The 16,367-nt window shown below is 39.2% G+C and overlaps 2 protein-coding genes across 3 annotated transcripts in view; both read right to left on the reverse strand.

Annotated features, from left to right (window-relative positions):
- Positions 1 to 2,099, reverse strand: part of LOC135691465 (uncharacterized) — a 43,314-nt gene extending 41,215 nt beyond the window's left edge. The window contains exon 1 of one of the 2 annotated variants that reach the window (XM_089109399.1): positions 1,760 to 2,099. In XM_089109399.1, coding sequence (XP_088965525.1) covers positions 1,760 to 2,019 — 260 coding nt within the window. In that variant the 5' untranslated portion in view covers positions 2,020 to 2,099. The remainder of the gene's footprint in view (positions 1 to 1,759) is intronic. The other variant, XM_089109397.1, reaches the window with a different exon arrangement.
- Positions 1 to 16,367, reverse strand: part of LOC135683321 (uncharacterized) — a 61,962-nt gene that overhangs the window by 19,621 nt on the left and 25,974 nt on the right. The window lies entirely within an intron of this gene.

Genomic DNA, 16,367 nt, shown 5'->3' on the forward strand with positions numbered 1-16,367 from the left:
TGTTGGGTTGCAGTCTCTAAGAAAACACAAAGACGAAGTGTTCATAAAAATATGGAGAGACACAACAATGCTGTTTTTGAATACATTAATGAGGCTGTCACAAATGGGTGATGGAAACGAAAATAAATGCCTACTTTGCACAGCTGAAATCGAAAGTGCCATCAAATCACTGTCTAATGCAGCAGCTACGTCAATTTTCAATGTTCGAGACAAAAAAGCTTCAGAAGAATCTGCTGATGACAATGGATGTGAGGATAAAAACAGCAAAGTGAGCTTTAATGGCTTTACAGCCATCAATTAATCATGCCTGCAACTACAGCAAAAAATATGCAGCTGGGGTCTGATTCCTGGGCCATAAATCCTATATCGAACCTAAAAAATCACTACATTTCCTCTGGAGAACACAAAACTCCAAAAACACCTACCCTAAATGATAAACTATCTTTTCTCAAGGCAAATAATTTCAAGATCTCCATTTTGAGCACTTTCAAAAACTTATTCCAAAAATCTATGTTTGTGGTGCAACTTCTACAGAATCGTTTGTTTTCAATTTTTATTTTGTGTTCTTTCAAGGAAATACGGAATTATGAACTTCAACTGTTGTGATAAATATTGGACATCTGTTTCCGATGAGCTTTCTTGAATTCTGTCAAAAAAGTTTAATGAAGTAAGGTTTTTGCTTGGAACATGCATGACGATGCGAAATAAGTTAATCGGTTAGAAGTAAAAAGATTCAAATAAACTTGTAAAATTAAAATAATGATAAATTAGGTCGATGCCTGATACATCGCTATATAGTAATCAGCAATGAATGGATAATGAACGGGGATCAGTTTATTGAACCATATATACGTCGCGTAAGATATTTGTCTGGTGCACGCAAGTCCAACAAAATTGATTTGTTTGAATTCAAAAGGTTACATGATATTTGTAAAAGTAATTGATTAGGTCGATGCGCGAATTATAGGCAACAAAAGTAAAAATTAGATAGCATAAACGAATGTGAATTTAGTTCAATAGCTGGGCAATTTCAGCAAGACAAATTTTACCTTCGAACATTTACAAGACTGGACATGCGGTACGAAACAAGACATGATGGTATATGCGAATTGACCACCAGCACCAATCCTGCAAATGCTAGGACATCAAATCAAAATGAGAATGTTGATTGTTGTTGCACTGCAAACCCTTAAGCGGACTTCGTTTTAAAACCAATTCTTTTTCTTCTTCATAAACCGTACCATGAGGGCCACGCCATGAGGTCAAAGAAGGCAACCAGTATAAAAAGAGGCGATAGCACGTGATATTTTCCCGCCACTTTCCGTTGAAGAGTTACGTGCTGTCGCCATTGATTAAACTCTAGTCCAGTGGCAAATGAAAAAGCATCTTAATTTCAAAAAATTGGTATAATTTGTGGTTATATTGGCAAGAAAACCGAAATTTCAATAAAGAGGGCAGATAATGTCGAGAGAGTGGTAAGTACAACTTGCACTGTAATTGAATAGCGATATTTCTTCAACCGAGAAAGTTTGAGCAAATGTTCGCGGTAGATTTTTAGATATAAGATTCAAGAGTAGTTTAGTCGAAAAAAAAACCAAAATATGCTAGCAAATTTAACACCGGGCTTTTTAAACGAGGAGTGGTTAAAATGCTAAAATTTTTCATAAACTTCAAAACAGAATCTGACACAGTAAAATTTCCCATCAACTCAAACCTTCCGCAAATCACAGGCGCTCTAATGGACGACAAAATTTCATACCTTGTAAGATACACTTCCACTGAATCGTTCGAGCATGACGGCATACTTCCTTCAACGCTGAAGGAAACCCATTTAATTTCGAGGTAGTATCCGGTTGAATGCTGAGGATTTATGTAGAAAGTGCAGTCCTCGTTATTTGAGTAATATAAGTGCGACAATGTCTTTGAGTCAGTAGATGCTGTCTTAGTACCACCACTGCAGTAGCCATCGACGCTTTTAAAAAACAGGAAAGTAAAGAGAGGCAGCACAATAAGGCCCATGATTTGGTACTTCGAGAATACGCAGCTCTTGCGTTGTTAAAAACAGGCTTTGACTTGAGACTGCCAAGCGGCTTTAACTTGACTGATTGCTATTGGTGGTGGCAGACAATGGAGATTCCCCTGTTCGAAATCGTTTGATTTTCCGCACGTGGGGGGGAGGGGGGGTTCCTGGCTAAATAATGAGAAGCAGCGGCGGGTCCAGAAGAAAAAAGATGTGCTCGCCAAGAAAAAGAGGGTTAAACGGGCGTAGCCCCTGCAAAAAGATTGAACCACACCCTTTCAAATGACCGAGAAATTTCAGAGAATTAACTGCAATACAATTTTTCTGCGCAATTTACTTTAAATTGTTGAAATAGCATTACACCAAACCCATCTAAGGATTTCTGCTTGGAAAAGCACAATCTGGAGCAGTATTTTCATAGATGCAATCATCTTTCTAATTGCACAATGCATGTTTTCTACCGAAAAGAAGGTTTACTACTTGATAAAATTTGTTAACTAGTCAGTAAGTAACAATTAAGTAACAAGCATAATGTTTTTAATTAATGATGCTAGATAAATTGTTTCTAGTGTCAATGTCACCCATTTCACCAATAGGGACAACATATTGTCGGGACCTAGAACCTCTTATACAAATTACTGCAGTTCTAAGTAAGCAAAAACTCAGCTTTCTTTTGATCCAAGCAGAGGTTTCACTAACATTTTGGTGATGTTTTTCAGCAATTAGTTCGTTTCAATGCCCATACCACCATTGCATGAGAAAATCAAAGGGGTAAAAGTTCCGTTTTCTTTATTCATAACAACCTGGCTTTATTTCCCTTTTTCGCCAGCTCCATAGATCTGAAGGTTGCAGCTAGGGTTTTACAGCGATAGCTAGGAGCGAAAGGGTAAAATAGCCTCACATCAACAAATGCTCTTTGCATACGTTGCCAAAAACCTCTTGCACTTACATCAGCACGCAATTCTACCCCATTCTCGGATTGTTGTAAACAAGGTTCCTTGCACACATCCTTGCATACAGTTGACAACAAATCAACAGTGTGATCACTCATTTCATTATGACGGAGGGTGACAAAGCCCCCAGTCTTGCATGAAAGAGCATGATCGACATTAAACTTTGCCTTACAAACAGATTGTGAAGAAAGATTTTATTGGCTAATCTAAAGGAGTTGAACCTGCTAATCACAAATTCGTTATTTGCTTTTCGATATTTTTTACAGTTTGTGAGATATAAGCTCTTGCATTTCGATAATTGAATTGAATTAACCGACAAAAATTTTTCGGTTTGGTGACACTGTGACGCAATTTTGACGTCACAGTGTATTTCGTTAGTCTCACCTCAAACCGAATCGAACTACGGCGATTCGCAAATTGAACACTGCAAGTGATGGTACTCTCAGTTCTGTTCCACCGGGTTTTAGTTTGAGCATTTCAGACACCAATTCTGAAGCCTTTAGATGTTCATCGTTTCTGGAGAACAACATGAGTATCAATTTCGATTAACTATACGCCAGGGAAGAGCTGGAACAGGAAGCCATAGCTTTGTGGGCCTACACAGGTGATCAAAACAAAGTCGTGACACAGCATGGACACATTCCGACCCGCAAACTTAGAATGATTGTAAACATTTAATATTTTTCGATCCTAAAAAGCTCCTGCTGTAGATTTAGATGCAGTTATCAACGCGTGTTCATGACTCCTTCACGATTCGGTGGAAGATATACGAAATTCATGGCGAACGAGAGGCGAACACTGTGACGTCAGAATGTCACAAAACTGATTCGGCTTTTGTCGTTTTTTTCTCGGAAAGGTGCAACTTTAAAGCCTTATAACTTCTAAACTAATTGGAATTTTGCAAAAACAACAACTTTGCCATAATTCACGGACCAGATGCTAACTTTTCAGTCAATAGAAAAATAATTTTTTTGGCTGGAGAGGCCCTTTAAGTCCCATGCATACCGCAAATGAATACCATCATAAAATTCGCGTTTCGTGATTTTAATGGTAACGAAGACAGTCATATTGATGAACCATCAGAACAGGCAATACCGTTTGCCCTACATTGAGCAGATATCATCTTTTCTCGAAGAAAGGCAAGTATACTTTGATAGTATTCTGACTCCCTTTTTGCGATGTTAGAATATACATGCACACAAATGTTGCTGTTAACCTGCAAATCAATTTGATTGATTATTTTCTTTGCAACATGTTCTGTTACGGACTTTGAGGCATCATATTCCAGTGCTGCTATTCTCGTCAAATCTTGAATTTCCAGCCCACCTAACTTTACTGGAAGAGACAGCAACAAGCTCTAATCATCACTGCTAGAACGAACTTCGCACAAGGCAGGAATCAATTTGTGGCGAATTACATCTTCAACAGGTTGACGGTGCCTAGATAGACCAGGAATCGTTCTAAGCTTTATGACGATATCAAGCCGTGAACGCACTGTAGTGATTTTAATATTGTAAATTAGGCCATATTCCTACTTCATGCCATCACCATGACATCCAACTACGTCATTCACAGCGTCACCTAGCACATGACATTCCCTTCACCAATGATCACACGTTCACACATCTATGTCATGCTGATTTCTTCCTAAGTCTAGACCTTTCCTTCTCCACTGCAGCATCATTACATCATCACAACACATCATTACTCAGCACATTTATAGGATAAAATCTCGCGATCTTGGACAATGTGGACAATTGACAAACCAATTCAACAACCTTTTCCTTTACAAAGCTTTCACGAAATTCCATTGAACCAATCGCAGCACCCAGGTGTCTTTGACCGTCGGATGAAATGTTGATCTTGGTGTCTTTGAAATTTTTTTGCACACTCTACTTTTGCTGGCTTCACGATCAGCCAAGACTTAGAAGGTTTAGGCTAATAGCCAACATTTGGCGCCACTTTCAACACATTTTCCCACCATGTCAACAGTGGTTGTAATTTACCGGCTGAGATCAAATCGTCAGCATATGCAGCTTGTTTCGTGTCGTTTGTTGACACAGACTCCAAGAGTGGAACTGTAGCAAGCGCATAAACTGGCATTGATGCTGGATCTCCTTGTTTTGTACCTTCCTGTGATTCAATCTCTGTTCCACCAATTACGAACAGTCTCGCACAGGGCCGTGAATCCCGGGGTGACGGGGAGGACTGGACCCCCCAAAAATCTGGAGCAAAGCGATTTTTTTAAAAAATTGTTGTCATTTGCTATCAACGAAAGGAAACTCGGTAGCTGGGTTAGAACCTAACAAAGTTTTGCTGAGTTATTGCAACATACCTCAGTCACTATGTCATGGTGACTATTGTCAAGCGCAAGTTGAGTATTGTAGATGGCTGTTATTTATGTTTGCAAGGGTGTCGAGTCGGTGACGATGCCCATGGAGGGGATTAGCCCCAAATATCTTATCCACCGGTCTCCCCTTGAATAAATCTCAAAAAGCATGTAAGAAAAGAATCGTTTAAGTCGCCATAAATCTCGACAAACCCATATTACACATATTTTCATACACGCCTTTTTATAAAAATCCAAACTCAAAACCTAGGTTCTAAAGTTCCTAATTTCTGAACCTCTATTAGTCAAATTGCGGTACTAAGACCTCCAAAATAGCTCCTTAATTTTAACTGCACAGGAACAAGGAACAAGACCAAAAGACAAAGAGGGCAAAGAGTAAAATTAATTTGCGTAATTTACGCTAATTTTTAATCTGCGTAAAAGTACCACGCCAACAAAGAAGGACTTTTGCATTTTATATAGAGAGAAGCAATGACTAAACTCTTTATTGTTAGAATGCAATAAATTTTGCCCATCCTTGATTTTTTTAAGAAAATTTTCATTTGGAGCCCGAATACGTTCTTAGATACATCCTAATTTGTTTCGAATCCGATATGGTTTCAAGAAAAAAAACGCTTGCTCTCGATTAGAAAACACCTTTTTTTCTTTTCTCTAACGTCTGTCAATAGAGTTTAAGCATCTCCCAACATCTGTCACTAGACTCTTCCCCTTCCCAATTTCTCCCAGGAACAATAGTCTCAGTCTGTTCTTCTAGACAGGGAAATAGCTGCGAAAAACTAACAAATTGCCTAATCTCAATTTTTTCTTCGGATTTCTTCTTCGGATTTCTTCATTTCAATGGCTAAAGATTGATTTTCCGAGATGTGCCATCGCGAATTATTTTTAGATTGCACGTGATTCGTGACGTCATAAATAAAAAAATAATTCAGAAAAAAGCTATTATCTCTTATAATAAAAGTCTTATAACAAAAATAATTGCATATTCGGATAGCGTCGATTTGCCTATCCTGAACGGTATAATATTTTGTTAATCTTGGTCAGGGAGATATTTTCATAGCTTTTTAGAAGGTATGATTTCAAAAATTTTCTTTCACGTCGGCCCCAACCATGGTGGGTCCTCCTACATCACTTAATGTGATTCTCAGCCCCCCCAGGTTTTACTCATTCAAGCTGTCTCTGAAAAATATTATCAACTCAACTATAAAAAAACGTGCTGAGAAATATCTGTAAATACCTCCTATAAGGCTGAAAAACCTTAGTAATTCTAAAAATATTTTTTTGTTTTTTAAGTCGTTTGCCACTCAAACTGTTCCATTAACACACTCTATAAATTGCTTGGTGGTGCCATGACCCACTGAACACTTTATATTCATTCGCTCTGCTGACCCCTCTAATTGACATGACAGATTTACGACCCTGGTCTCGCATTTTGATTATAACAGTTTATTACATAGGTTGCTATAATAGGACATACAATCCTAATATTATGCAGCATGACTTTCCTATTGATACGGTTAAATGCATTGTAAACATGAACCAACAGAACAGCATCGCATTCATTTTCATCAAAAATCTCTTTCATGGCATGTACTGCAGCTTCACAACCTGCACTTTGACCAGCACATAACTGAAAATTTCCTGCACTGTCCATTATTTCAGAACGAAGTTGTCATTGTCACAGAAGCGCTTTGAAAACATCTTTCTGGCCATTCGAGCTAAGGAATCACACAAGTTGTGCCCCTTTGTACCGAAAGCAGATGATGTCAGGATACGTCGCCATTCATTTGCATCCAAGCTCGATTGACCCGCTGCACCTTTTACATCTTTTGCAGACTTGTATATCTGAAAAGCATCAATACAATCAGATACATATTCAGCAATCGATAATTCCGGACCTTGTAACAAAAGATTCTCAAATTTCTCTTCACCATCTGGATGCTTTTTTATGAGCAACTGTAGAGTTGGGTCATCCAGAAGCAAAATACCATTCCTTTGCGCATCAGACAAAAGCTTCAGAGCAGCATTTATCTTCCCGTTGATTATAAGACCATTAAATTTCTTTGCAACTTGCTCAATGTTGTCCGCTCCCCTGTGTTGGCTAAAATTCGATTGAATGAAGCGAGCATTTCTGACAAGTTCATCAAAGCTTCCAATTTTCCATAAATCAAGCCTTTTTCTCAATTTCTCCACATGATCTTTGCTTTTCGATTTTTTTGCTAGGTTTCTGAAGCAAAAGTGATGGCATAATCATCATTGCTTTTAATGCAATCAGATGTAACGGACCATCATCAACCCATTCATCTACTAGTCTACTGCATTCTTCAACAAATTCCTTGCCAACTTTACCAGATGGTAACATGGAAAGATTTCGTTTCCAGAAAACAACTTCTTCATAAAAGGCATTTATTATTTGGCATGTATCACTTAACGATAGAAGACCCCACACAGCTAACTCTTCTGAAAGAACGGCGCTGGGGACTGCTTGCGTATCATTCGACTGAACCCACTCTTGATCGATCGAATTGACGGTTGAATTTCCAGTGGAGTTATTCTCCAAAAAAGAAATGAAATTATCCTGAGAAATTGGCCAATTTAATGATAAATCACGGTTGAGATTACCAGTGGCGGCACCACGGGGAGGACTTGGGAGGACGCGTCCTCCCCATTCGTCGCCGAGACCGATTTTCTAAATATTCTAAATTCAATGAGAAAATATGGGGGGGGGGGGGTAAGGTCACACAATTTGTTAAGACCTTCCTTCAACATATGTCCTTATCAATCATGTATTGTTTGACCGTCCCCTTCCATGTTTTAATTAAGGGGGGAAAAGATGCCTCTGCAAAAAATACAATCTATCGCTAAAACATGTTGTGATTTTAGTAGTCACCTTGTTCTCGTTTGATCATAGTCAATATAAAAATCGACAATCACACACATTCGTCTGACTATGATCTGACAGACAGATATATGTTGATTTTGGAAGAGAATTTCATTATGTGTTAGTTATGAGTATACCGTAATTAGATGTCAGCCTTCGTGACTGTCTTTTTCAAAGACCTGATGATGATAGAGTTGGTGCCAAATCATTATATCAATGATAAGGCTGCTAGATAGATATGAATACTGACCAAATTCTTCAGTTGTGAGATGAGTAGCATGATGGCGGAAGGTAGAGATCCATCAAGAGAAATAATAAATGAGGCCAACAGAGCGCAAGTACTTGATTTGAGACCGGTGCAGCCCATTTGTAACTTTTAAACTTGCAAATCATGTATTGAATAATTCAGCTTCTGTCTCAGAGAGAGTAGGGGGCGTGGTCCAAAATCTTTTTCCCCCAGAAACCTAGATTCTTCAGGGGCAAAGCCCCTATCGGAAATCCTCCCCAATATTTTGCGACTGGTGCCGCCATTGGAGATTAATCTCCTGAACTTTTTTTCGGCAACATCTCAAATGTTGATTCAAACCTCTCTTGTTCTTAAACACTCGGGAACATAAAGTACATGGAAAGCATTCTTCAACACGAAGTGCCGTAGTGGAACTACAGGATACCAAATCAGATCTTCCTACTGACCGTTTAACACTAGTTTGTCTCTGAATTCCGGCGATTTCTTCACAAACATTGTTATCAGTAGTAGATACGTCACTATAAATAGTTTGTTGAGACATAGTGATCTCGATATATTAAAACAATGAGGAAACATGAGTAAAAACGATCAAACCTTTGGTGATGAATGAAAACTTGAACATGATGAAAACAAAAAACGTCCAGTAAACCATAACCGCATGAATATATATTTCTCTTTAGACAAATTCTTGTATCAGGTATAAGCACCAAAGAATCCGGCATAAGATCACGTGGATAAGTAGCAATTTTGCACACATGAAAAAACACGTCCGTTCACTTGGTCTCGAACATATTCAAATTGAATCTATGTTGTTTATTGAAGTCAACAAAGAATTTTGTGAGAGAAGGGCAATATTTGTTGCTAACAAAGGCATTTAGGTTCAAGTGCATTAGGTTCAGGTTTAATTTATCTTTAATCCCACAACATACATTTCCACAAAATACTAAATAAAAATAAAACAATTTAAAATAACAAACAATCATTATAACAATAAGATGTGGAACACAAATTATGTTGGGAACGTGCACTCAACAGGTCATGGGCCCAGGCCAAACCACTGCGTAATAAAGTTTAATGTTCTGGATTTCCATTTATCTCGCGATAAAGGTATAAAGGAAACTTTGATCGAGCATGGCTGGAATTGGAGATAAATACGAAATCGAAAAATTAGATAGGTCGAACTGGCCTACATGTGTGGGATCACGTAAATGGAACGAATTCATTACCTGACGATAATATAATACAGCATCTAGAGCTACATACGAAAAGGCCAAGCAAAAGGCAATGGCGACGTTGGTAATGGGAATTCAGTCGAATCTTATCTACTTGGTGACATCATGCGAAACACCGAAGGACCTGTGGGATACTCTCAAAGCCTACTTCGAGAGGGATACGATAGCCAACAAGCTGTTTCTCAAGAGACAATATTTTACTTCAAAAATGCTTGAAGGGCAATCGGTCCAAGATCATTTGAAACGTATGAAGGAAATTGCTGATAAACTCCATGCACTCGGGTCTACAGTAGCTGAAGAAGAGCAAGTCGTGTCATTGCTCATAAGCCTTTCACCAAGCTATACAACACTCGTTACAGCTCTGGAAGCTAAATGAGATGAATTATCACTGGCCTTCGTCCAGCAAGCCCTTATCAATGAAAAGCAAAAAAACAGGCCTTCAAAGCAACTGCAACGACTAAAATAAATCGAGACTCAGCATTACACTTGGAAAAGGGCATCAGCAGGCCGTTCAAAGGCAAATGTTACAACTGTGGCAAGGAGGGTCATAAAAGCTTTGAATGTCACAAAAGGAAGCAAGTGAGGCAAGGCAATTCATTTAAAAATGAAACACATAATGCAAAGACTGCAGGAAAGGAGGAAGATGATGACTCAGACTCTCAACTCTCTCTAGCTGAAAATGAACAAACCTAAAATGAGACAAACAGACAATGGATCATGGATTCGGATGCCTCGCAGCATATGACCTCAAACAAACTGCTTTTGATTAACTACAGAGAGTTCAACCAGCCTGAATTAGTCAAACTGGGTGACGGACATACAGTGGAAGCCCGTGGACCAGGACGAGCTCAAATAACCATGGAAACAAGCCACAACAAGCAGCTGACAATTGAAATGGATAATATATTCTATGTTCCGAAACTAGCTTGCAACCTGTTCAGTGTGCGAGCTGTGACACAGAAGGGACTCATTGTTCAGTTCGGACATACTTGTTGCTGGATAAAAGACTCGGACGGCAAGGCTGTAGGCAAAGGAAGACTCGTTAAGCGAATGTACGTTCTGAGCTGTGAAACAGATATAACAGCAGCTTATCACCAATCTGAAAGGATGGAAAATAGCAACCCTAGCACAATGGATGTTTGGCATCAACGGCTAGGACATATAAATAGAAAACAGCTATTGGAATCAGTCAAGAAGAAGCTCATCAAAGGAGTTGCCATCCAAGGAAATGACGAACTGAACTTTTGCACAGTGTGTGCGGAAAGTAAGATGAGCAGAAAACCTTTCAAGTCAACAGAGGGGATCAAGACTTCTAGAAAATTACAGATAGTTCACAGCGACGTATGTGGACTAATGTCAATACAGAGCTTTTGGGGAAAGCGTTATTTTGTCACATTCATTGATGACTACTCGAGATGTGTCAAAGTCTACTTCATTAGAGAGAAGTCTGAGGTACTAAAGAGGTTTAAAGAATTTGAAGCCTCTGCAACCAATGAAGCTGCATGTAAAATTGGAACCTTGCGTACAGATAATGGCGGAGAGTTTGTATCAAATGACTTTGAAAATCTTCTGAAAAGGAAAGGTATCAAACACGAAACTTCTGTTCCTCACTCTCCACAACAGAATGGAGTGGCTGAGCGCATGAACCGGACTCTCGTTGAATCCGCAAAAGCGATGATGAACCATGCCGGACTCAGCAAGACCTTCTGGGCAGAAGCAGTCAACACTGCAGCCTGCATAAGGAATCGTGTTATAACCAGCGCATCAGGTCAAACACCGTATGAAAAATGGTATGGAAAACCCCCTGACGTCTCCCACTTTCGTGTGTTCGGCTGCATAGCTTATGCTCATATTCCAGGGGCTGAGCGAAGAAAGTTGGACAAGAAAGCCAACAGACTTCGATTCTTGGGCTACAGTGCAAATCAGAAAGGATCCCGACTTTTTGATATGCAGAGCAAGAGAATAGTGATTAGAAGAGACGTTAACTTCAATGAAAATGATTTTAGATCTCAAAAACAGTATTTGAAGATGGGTCCAGAACCAGCAAAGGAAGATAAACGACAAACAGAGCCTACGGAAAGGGACACGGATGCAGAAGAAAGCCATCCTCGACGATCTCAAATATCCACAAAAGGGGTACCACCACCTCGATTTGGCTTGGATGAGTATGCTGACGTCACAGAAGCAAGACATGTTGTATTCTCAGCAATCATCGAAGAACCAGCTACCATCCAAGAAGCCTTCAATAGTGAATATTGCGCACAGTGGAAAGTAGCTACGGTTTCAGAGTTCCAGTCACTCATAGAGAACCAAACGTGGGAGTTAGTGAAGCCACCAAAAGACCGAAAGGCTATCGGGTGCAAGTGGGTCTTCAAAGTTGTATGTTTCGCAGTGAACAAGTCGATAGAATCTCAAAAACAACAAATTATCTATGTGAGATGTATGTATGGGGAATAATTCAAGGAGAACACTCTTAGTAGCAAAGGTAATCGAGGAGTGAAGCCCCTATATCCAAAGATATCAAAATAAATAATACCGAAAATGAAACTTCGATTTCTGTCAGTGGCAATGGCGGATCAAGGGGGGGGGGGGTGGGTGCAAAGGGTGCTAGAGCACTGGTCAGATTTTCAAAGTACTGTTTCTTGCCCATGTTTCTTTGCGTGTTTCCGAGAAAGTCAGCAATAGCTATTATTGTATTATTGTTGGAACGTCGCAAATTCACAGGACCGAGATTTTGGCAGAATCCAAGTGCTGTCCAATAAAGTGGCGAATGACAGTATCATCCTCTAATGAAAATGTCGTTCTTCGAAGCCTTTCGAGTTTCATGTTGGTGAATAGACTTGATTGATTTAAAGTACGAGTGAAAGCAGACAGGCGAAATCTTATGATACGTTATGATACAACAGAAGGATAGATGTTTTGATTGAAACAAGTCTTGTGATTCTAAGATTTCTTAGTCAAAGAAAATGGGAGGCGAAAAAGAAAAAAGACTTTGAAGGCAATAGCTCAGTTCACCCCCCCCCCCTCTTGCAATAAGAAAACTTGATGAATGTGAATGTCATTGGCAAAACCCCAAACTGCAAGTCCATTTTGGAGAAAAGAAGAGATCAAAGAGTTGTAGAGACATAATTACACATCAACAGGAACGAAGTGTCTTATTTAAAAAAACAATCCTCAAGTTCTAGTTGACTTCTTAGCAAGTTCACTTAAATAGTATTTCCAGCTAAGATTCTCATCAAGTAGAATACCAAGGAGTTTATCATATTGAGATTTTCTTATGATTTGTTTTCCAATTTTTATGTTCCAATGATTTAGGCTACATCAAATTAAGCATATTCCAGACCAAGCAAAGACAATAAATGTTTTCAATCTCAACATGGAACAAGAACTTTGAGATGTTCCCCAGTCCCCCTCTCTTGGACTCCAGTGGTAATTTTTTTTAGGCACGTGGCACTGATTGGTAAGCTATACCGGCCTTATGCTTGGGTTTTTGATTGGCCTATTTCAATCCACAACTGTTTATATATTTTTCATCGTGTTCTTTCGGACCCTTGTTCTGACGTTTTATGCTCTGAGGAGTGTCAGACGAAAAACGGTATGCTATCTGCGCAACCCGTTCGTTAAATGTTTGTGTTTTCATAGCATCATAAATTGATGAACGCCATCTAAATATATGTCCGTAAAATGTGGTGATTTTTAATAAAAGAAAGAGGGCTTGACTAGATTTTCACAATATCTTCTCATAATCGCTAATAAATGGCTTTTCAAATTCTTTTGATAAACAATTCCCAGTTCCCCTAGCTGATACAGACATCCCGTGTCAATCTCGAGGTCCTGCTTTTAACAGACCAGACGGAAATGGTGGGGAGTATCATTTTGTGGTGGGGAAATTTTGATTACCAAATTCGAGTTCTTTATCAACTGCTGATATTGGATTGTGATGGTAAACGGGGATTTGCCGCTGTTTTTTTGGGGTAAAATGGGGGTTGAATCAAGAATAGTTCCTGCCTATCCTCTGCGAAAGAAAAACGTAGCCGGGGTGACGTTTTTAACAAATAAATCTTGTCTTAGTAGTGGAATATAAAGAATAGTTTATCTTTTTTGGTGGAAATATGTTTAAAGTAGTAAAATGAGATTTATTTTGTCAAGTGATGTCTAATTACCCCCATGCCGCATCTCAAATTCAGAGTTATTTTTTATGCCTAATCTTTTCTTTTGAGTTGACAGTGCTTCTGTTGATATTTCAATGTTAATGTTTTTGATAAAGCTTCATTCATTTATTTTTCATTCATGTAGACTGTTTTTCAATTTTGACAAAAGCTTGATTACGAGCTACATTTAAAAGGTTATTCCAAATGGCTTTGAAAAAGTAGTAAACTAAAGCTTTTCGTCTGGCACTCTCCAAAGATTAAAACGTCAGAACATAGATCGAAAACTCTACGCTAAGAATTTTATATACCCAGTTGTGGATCGAAATGGGCCAATCAGAAACACGAGCACATGACTGTAAAGGTTGACCAATCAGTGCCACTTGCCTATTAGAATGTTACCAGTGGAGTCCTAAGGTGAAAACGAACTTCTTTTATCTACACAGTAGCGGTTTTTTCGTGCTTATGTAGATAGATTCTAAAACTGCTAGGTGGAACGACGATCGGGCTTTACCAATAATCCGAAACATGTCGCCATTAAAGTAGTCCATTCAAAAGGACTGCGTTCCTGCTACAAAAAAAAGTTCTGTTGTTTATGAATTTACGTGCCAGTGTGATTCTGGCTACGTAGGACGCACCACCCAAAGATTGGAGGATAGGATAAAACAACACGTTCCATCTAATATTAAAAACAAAACACATCCCCAAAGAGAACAGCCACCTCGGTTTTGCAAATCTAAAATTACAACTAAAACCTGCGATTCTGCTATCGGGCAGCATTTGCTAGAAAACCCAGATTGTGCAAAAAACTATAATGGCTACATGTTACAAAATACCCGATTATGCAACGATTACAGAGCCTTTACGCAATCTAACAAAGAAAAATGCTCAGTTTAATTGGACAGAACGTTGTGAAGAGGCTTTCAACACGTTAAAAGATCTTCTCACGTCGAGTCCTGTCGTCAGCTACTTTGACATCGAGAAGGAAACTACAGTTATTTTTGACGCGAGTCCAGTCGGACTATCGGCACTCCCCATAGTATGGTGGATTGAACACTATCATTTATATCTATTTTGGTTACCGACCATAAACCGTTGGTAATTATCTATGCAAACCCTTGCTCCAAACCACCAGCGCGTATCGAACGCTGGATACTGCGCTTACAACAATACGACTTTGAAGTTGTGTATAAATCAGGGATTGGAAACCCTGCCGATTATCTCTCACGTCATCCAACTTCAGCTGAATACAAGAAGCAAAATATAGCTGATGAATACGTCAATTTCGTCACCCAAGAAGCTGTTTTTCCTGCTCTTTCTTTGGGTGAAATCAAGGCTGCCACTGATAAAGATACAACATTGCGGTGTCTACGAGCAGCTATCAGGAGTAATTGTTGGAACGGTGATATCTTACAACCATTTCGCGCAATAAAACATGAGATATCCGTTGATCTCACCAACAACATTCTGCTGAGGGGAACTAGAATCATTATACCTGAGTCACTTCAAAGACACGTCATCAAAATGGCCCATGAAGGACATCAAGGTACAGCTAAAACCAAAGCACTTCTTCGCGAGTACGTGTGGTTCCCTAAGCTCGAAAACTTAGTTAATGAAGAGATAGCCGACTGTTTAGCATGCCAAGCTACAGGTGCTCCAAATGCACAAGAACCACTCAAGTCACCACCTTTGCCCGAAAGACCATGGCAAGAACTTAAAGTTGATTTTTATGGACCATTGCCAACAGGACAGTATCTGTTTGTCGTTATTGATACATATTCGAGATTTCCAGAGGTCGATATTGTTCCGTCAACATCAGCAAGTGCAATCATTCCAAAGCTGGATGCTATTTTTGCACGTCATGGTATGCCTGATAAATTGAAGTCTGATAACGGCCCACCATTTTTCGGAAATGAATTTCACCGGTACATGAAAGCATTAGGTATACGTCACACAATATCTACGCCTTTATGGCCACAAGGAAACTCTAAAGTGGAATCTTTCATGAAACCCCTTGGAAAGTCGATTTGCACCGCCATTCTTGAAAAACGACAATGGCAACAAGAGCTTCACAAATTCCTTCTGAATTACAGAATCACACCACATACCACAACGAAAGTTCCGCCAGCACAGTTATTATACAATCGACCTGTTAAAGGAAAGCTGCCCATGCTACCAAGAAAGCACAAGAACATAAACAGACATCGTGAAGCGAGAGAGAATGATCAGCTAAGAAAGGAAAATACGATGAACTATGCTAATAAACGCAGAAACACGAAAGAATGCGATATTAAAGTAGGTGACCTGGTTATCTGTATGCAAAAGAAAACGAACAAGTTCTTATCTAGATTTAACGTGCAACCTTACAAAGTCGTTCGTGTTCATGGATCAAAGGTTGTTGCTAGACACGGAGATCATTTCATTTCCCGTAACTCTTCATTCTTCAAAAAGGTCCAACAAAGACTTGACGGTAACATTGCTGCTGCTGCTGATGATGATGATAATGTCGAATATCACAAAAGAGCCACAGAAGAAATTC

The sequence above is a fragment of the Rhopilema esculentum genome, chromosome 7 (genome assembly GCF_057945365.1).
Source record: "Rhopilema esculentum isolate cy_ngs chromosome 7, ASM5794536v1, whole genome shotgun sequence".
Taxonomy (NCBI): domain Eukaryota; kingdom Metazoa; phylum Cnidaria; class Scyphozoa; order Rhizostomeae; family Rhizostomatidae; genus Rhopilema; species Rhopilema esculentum.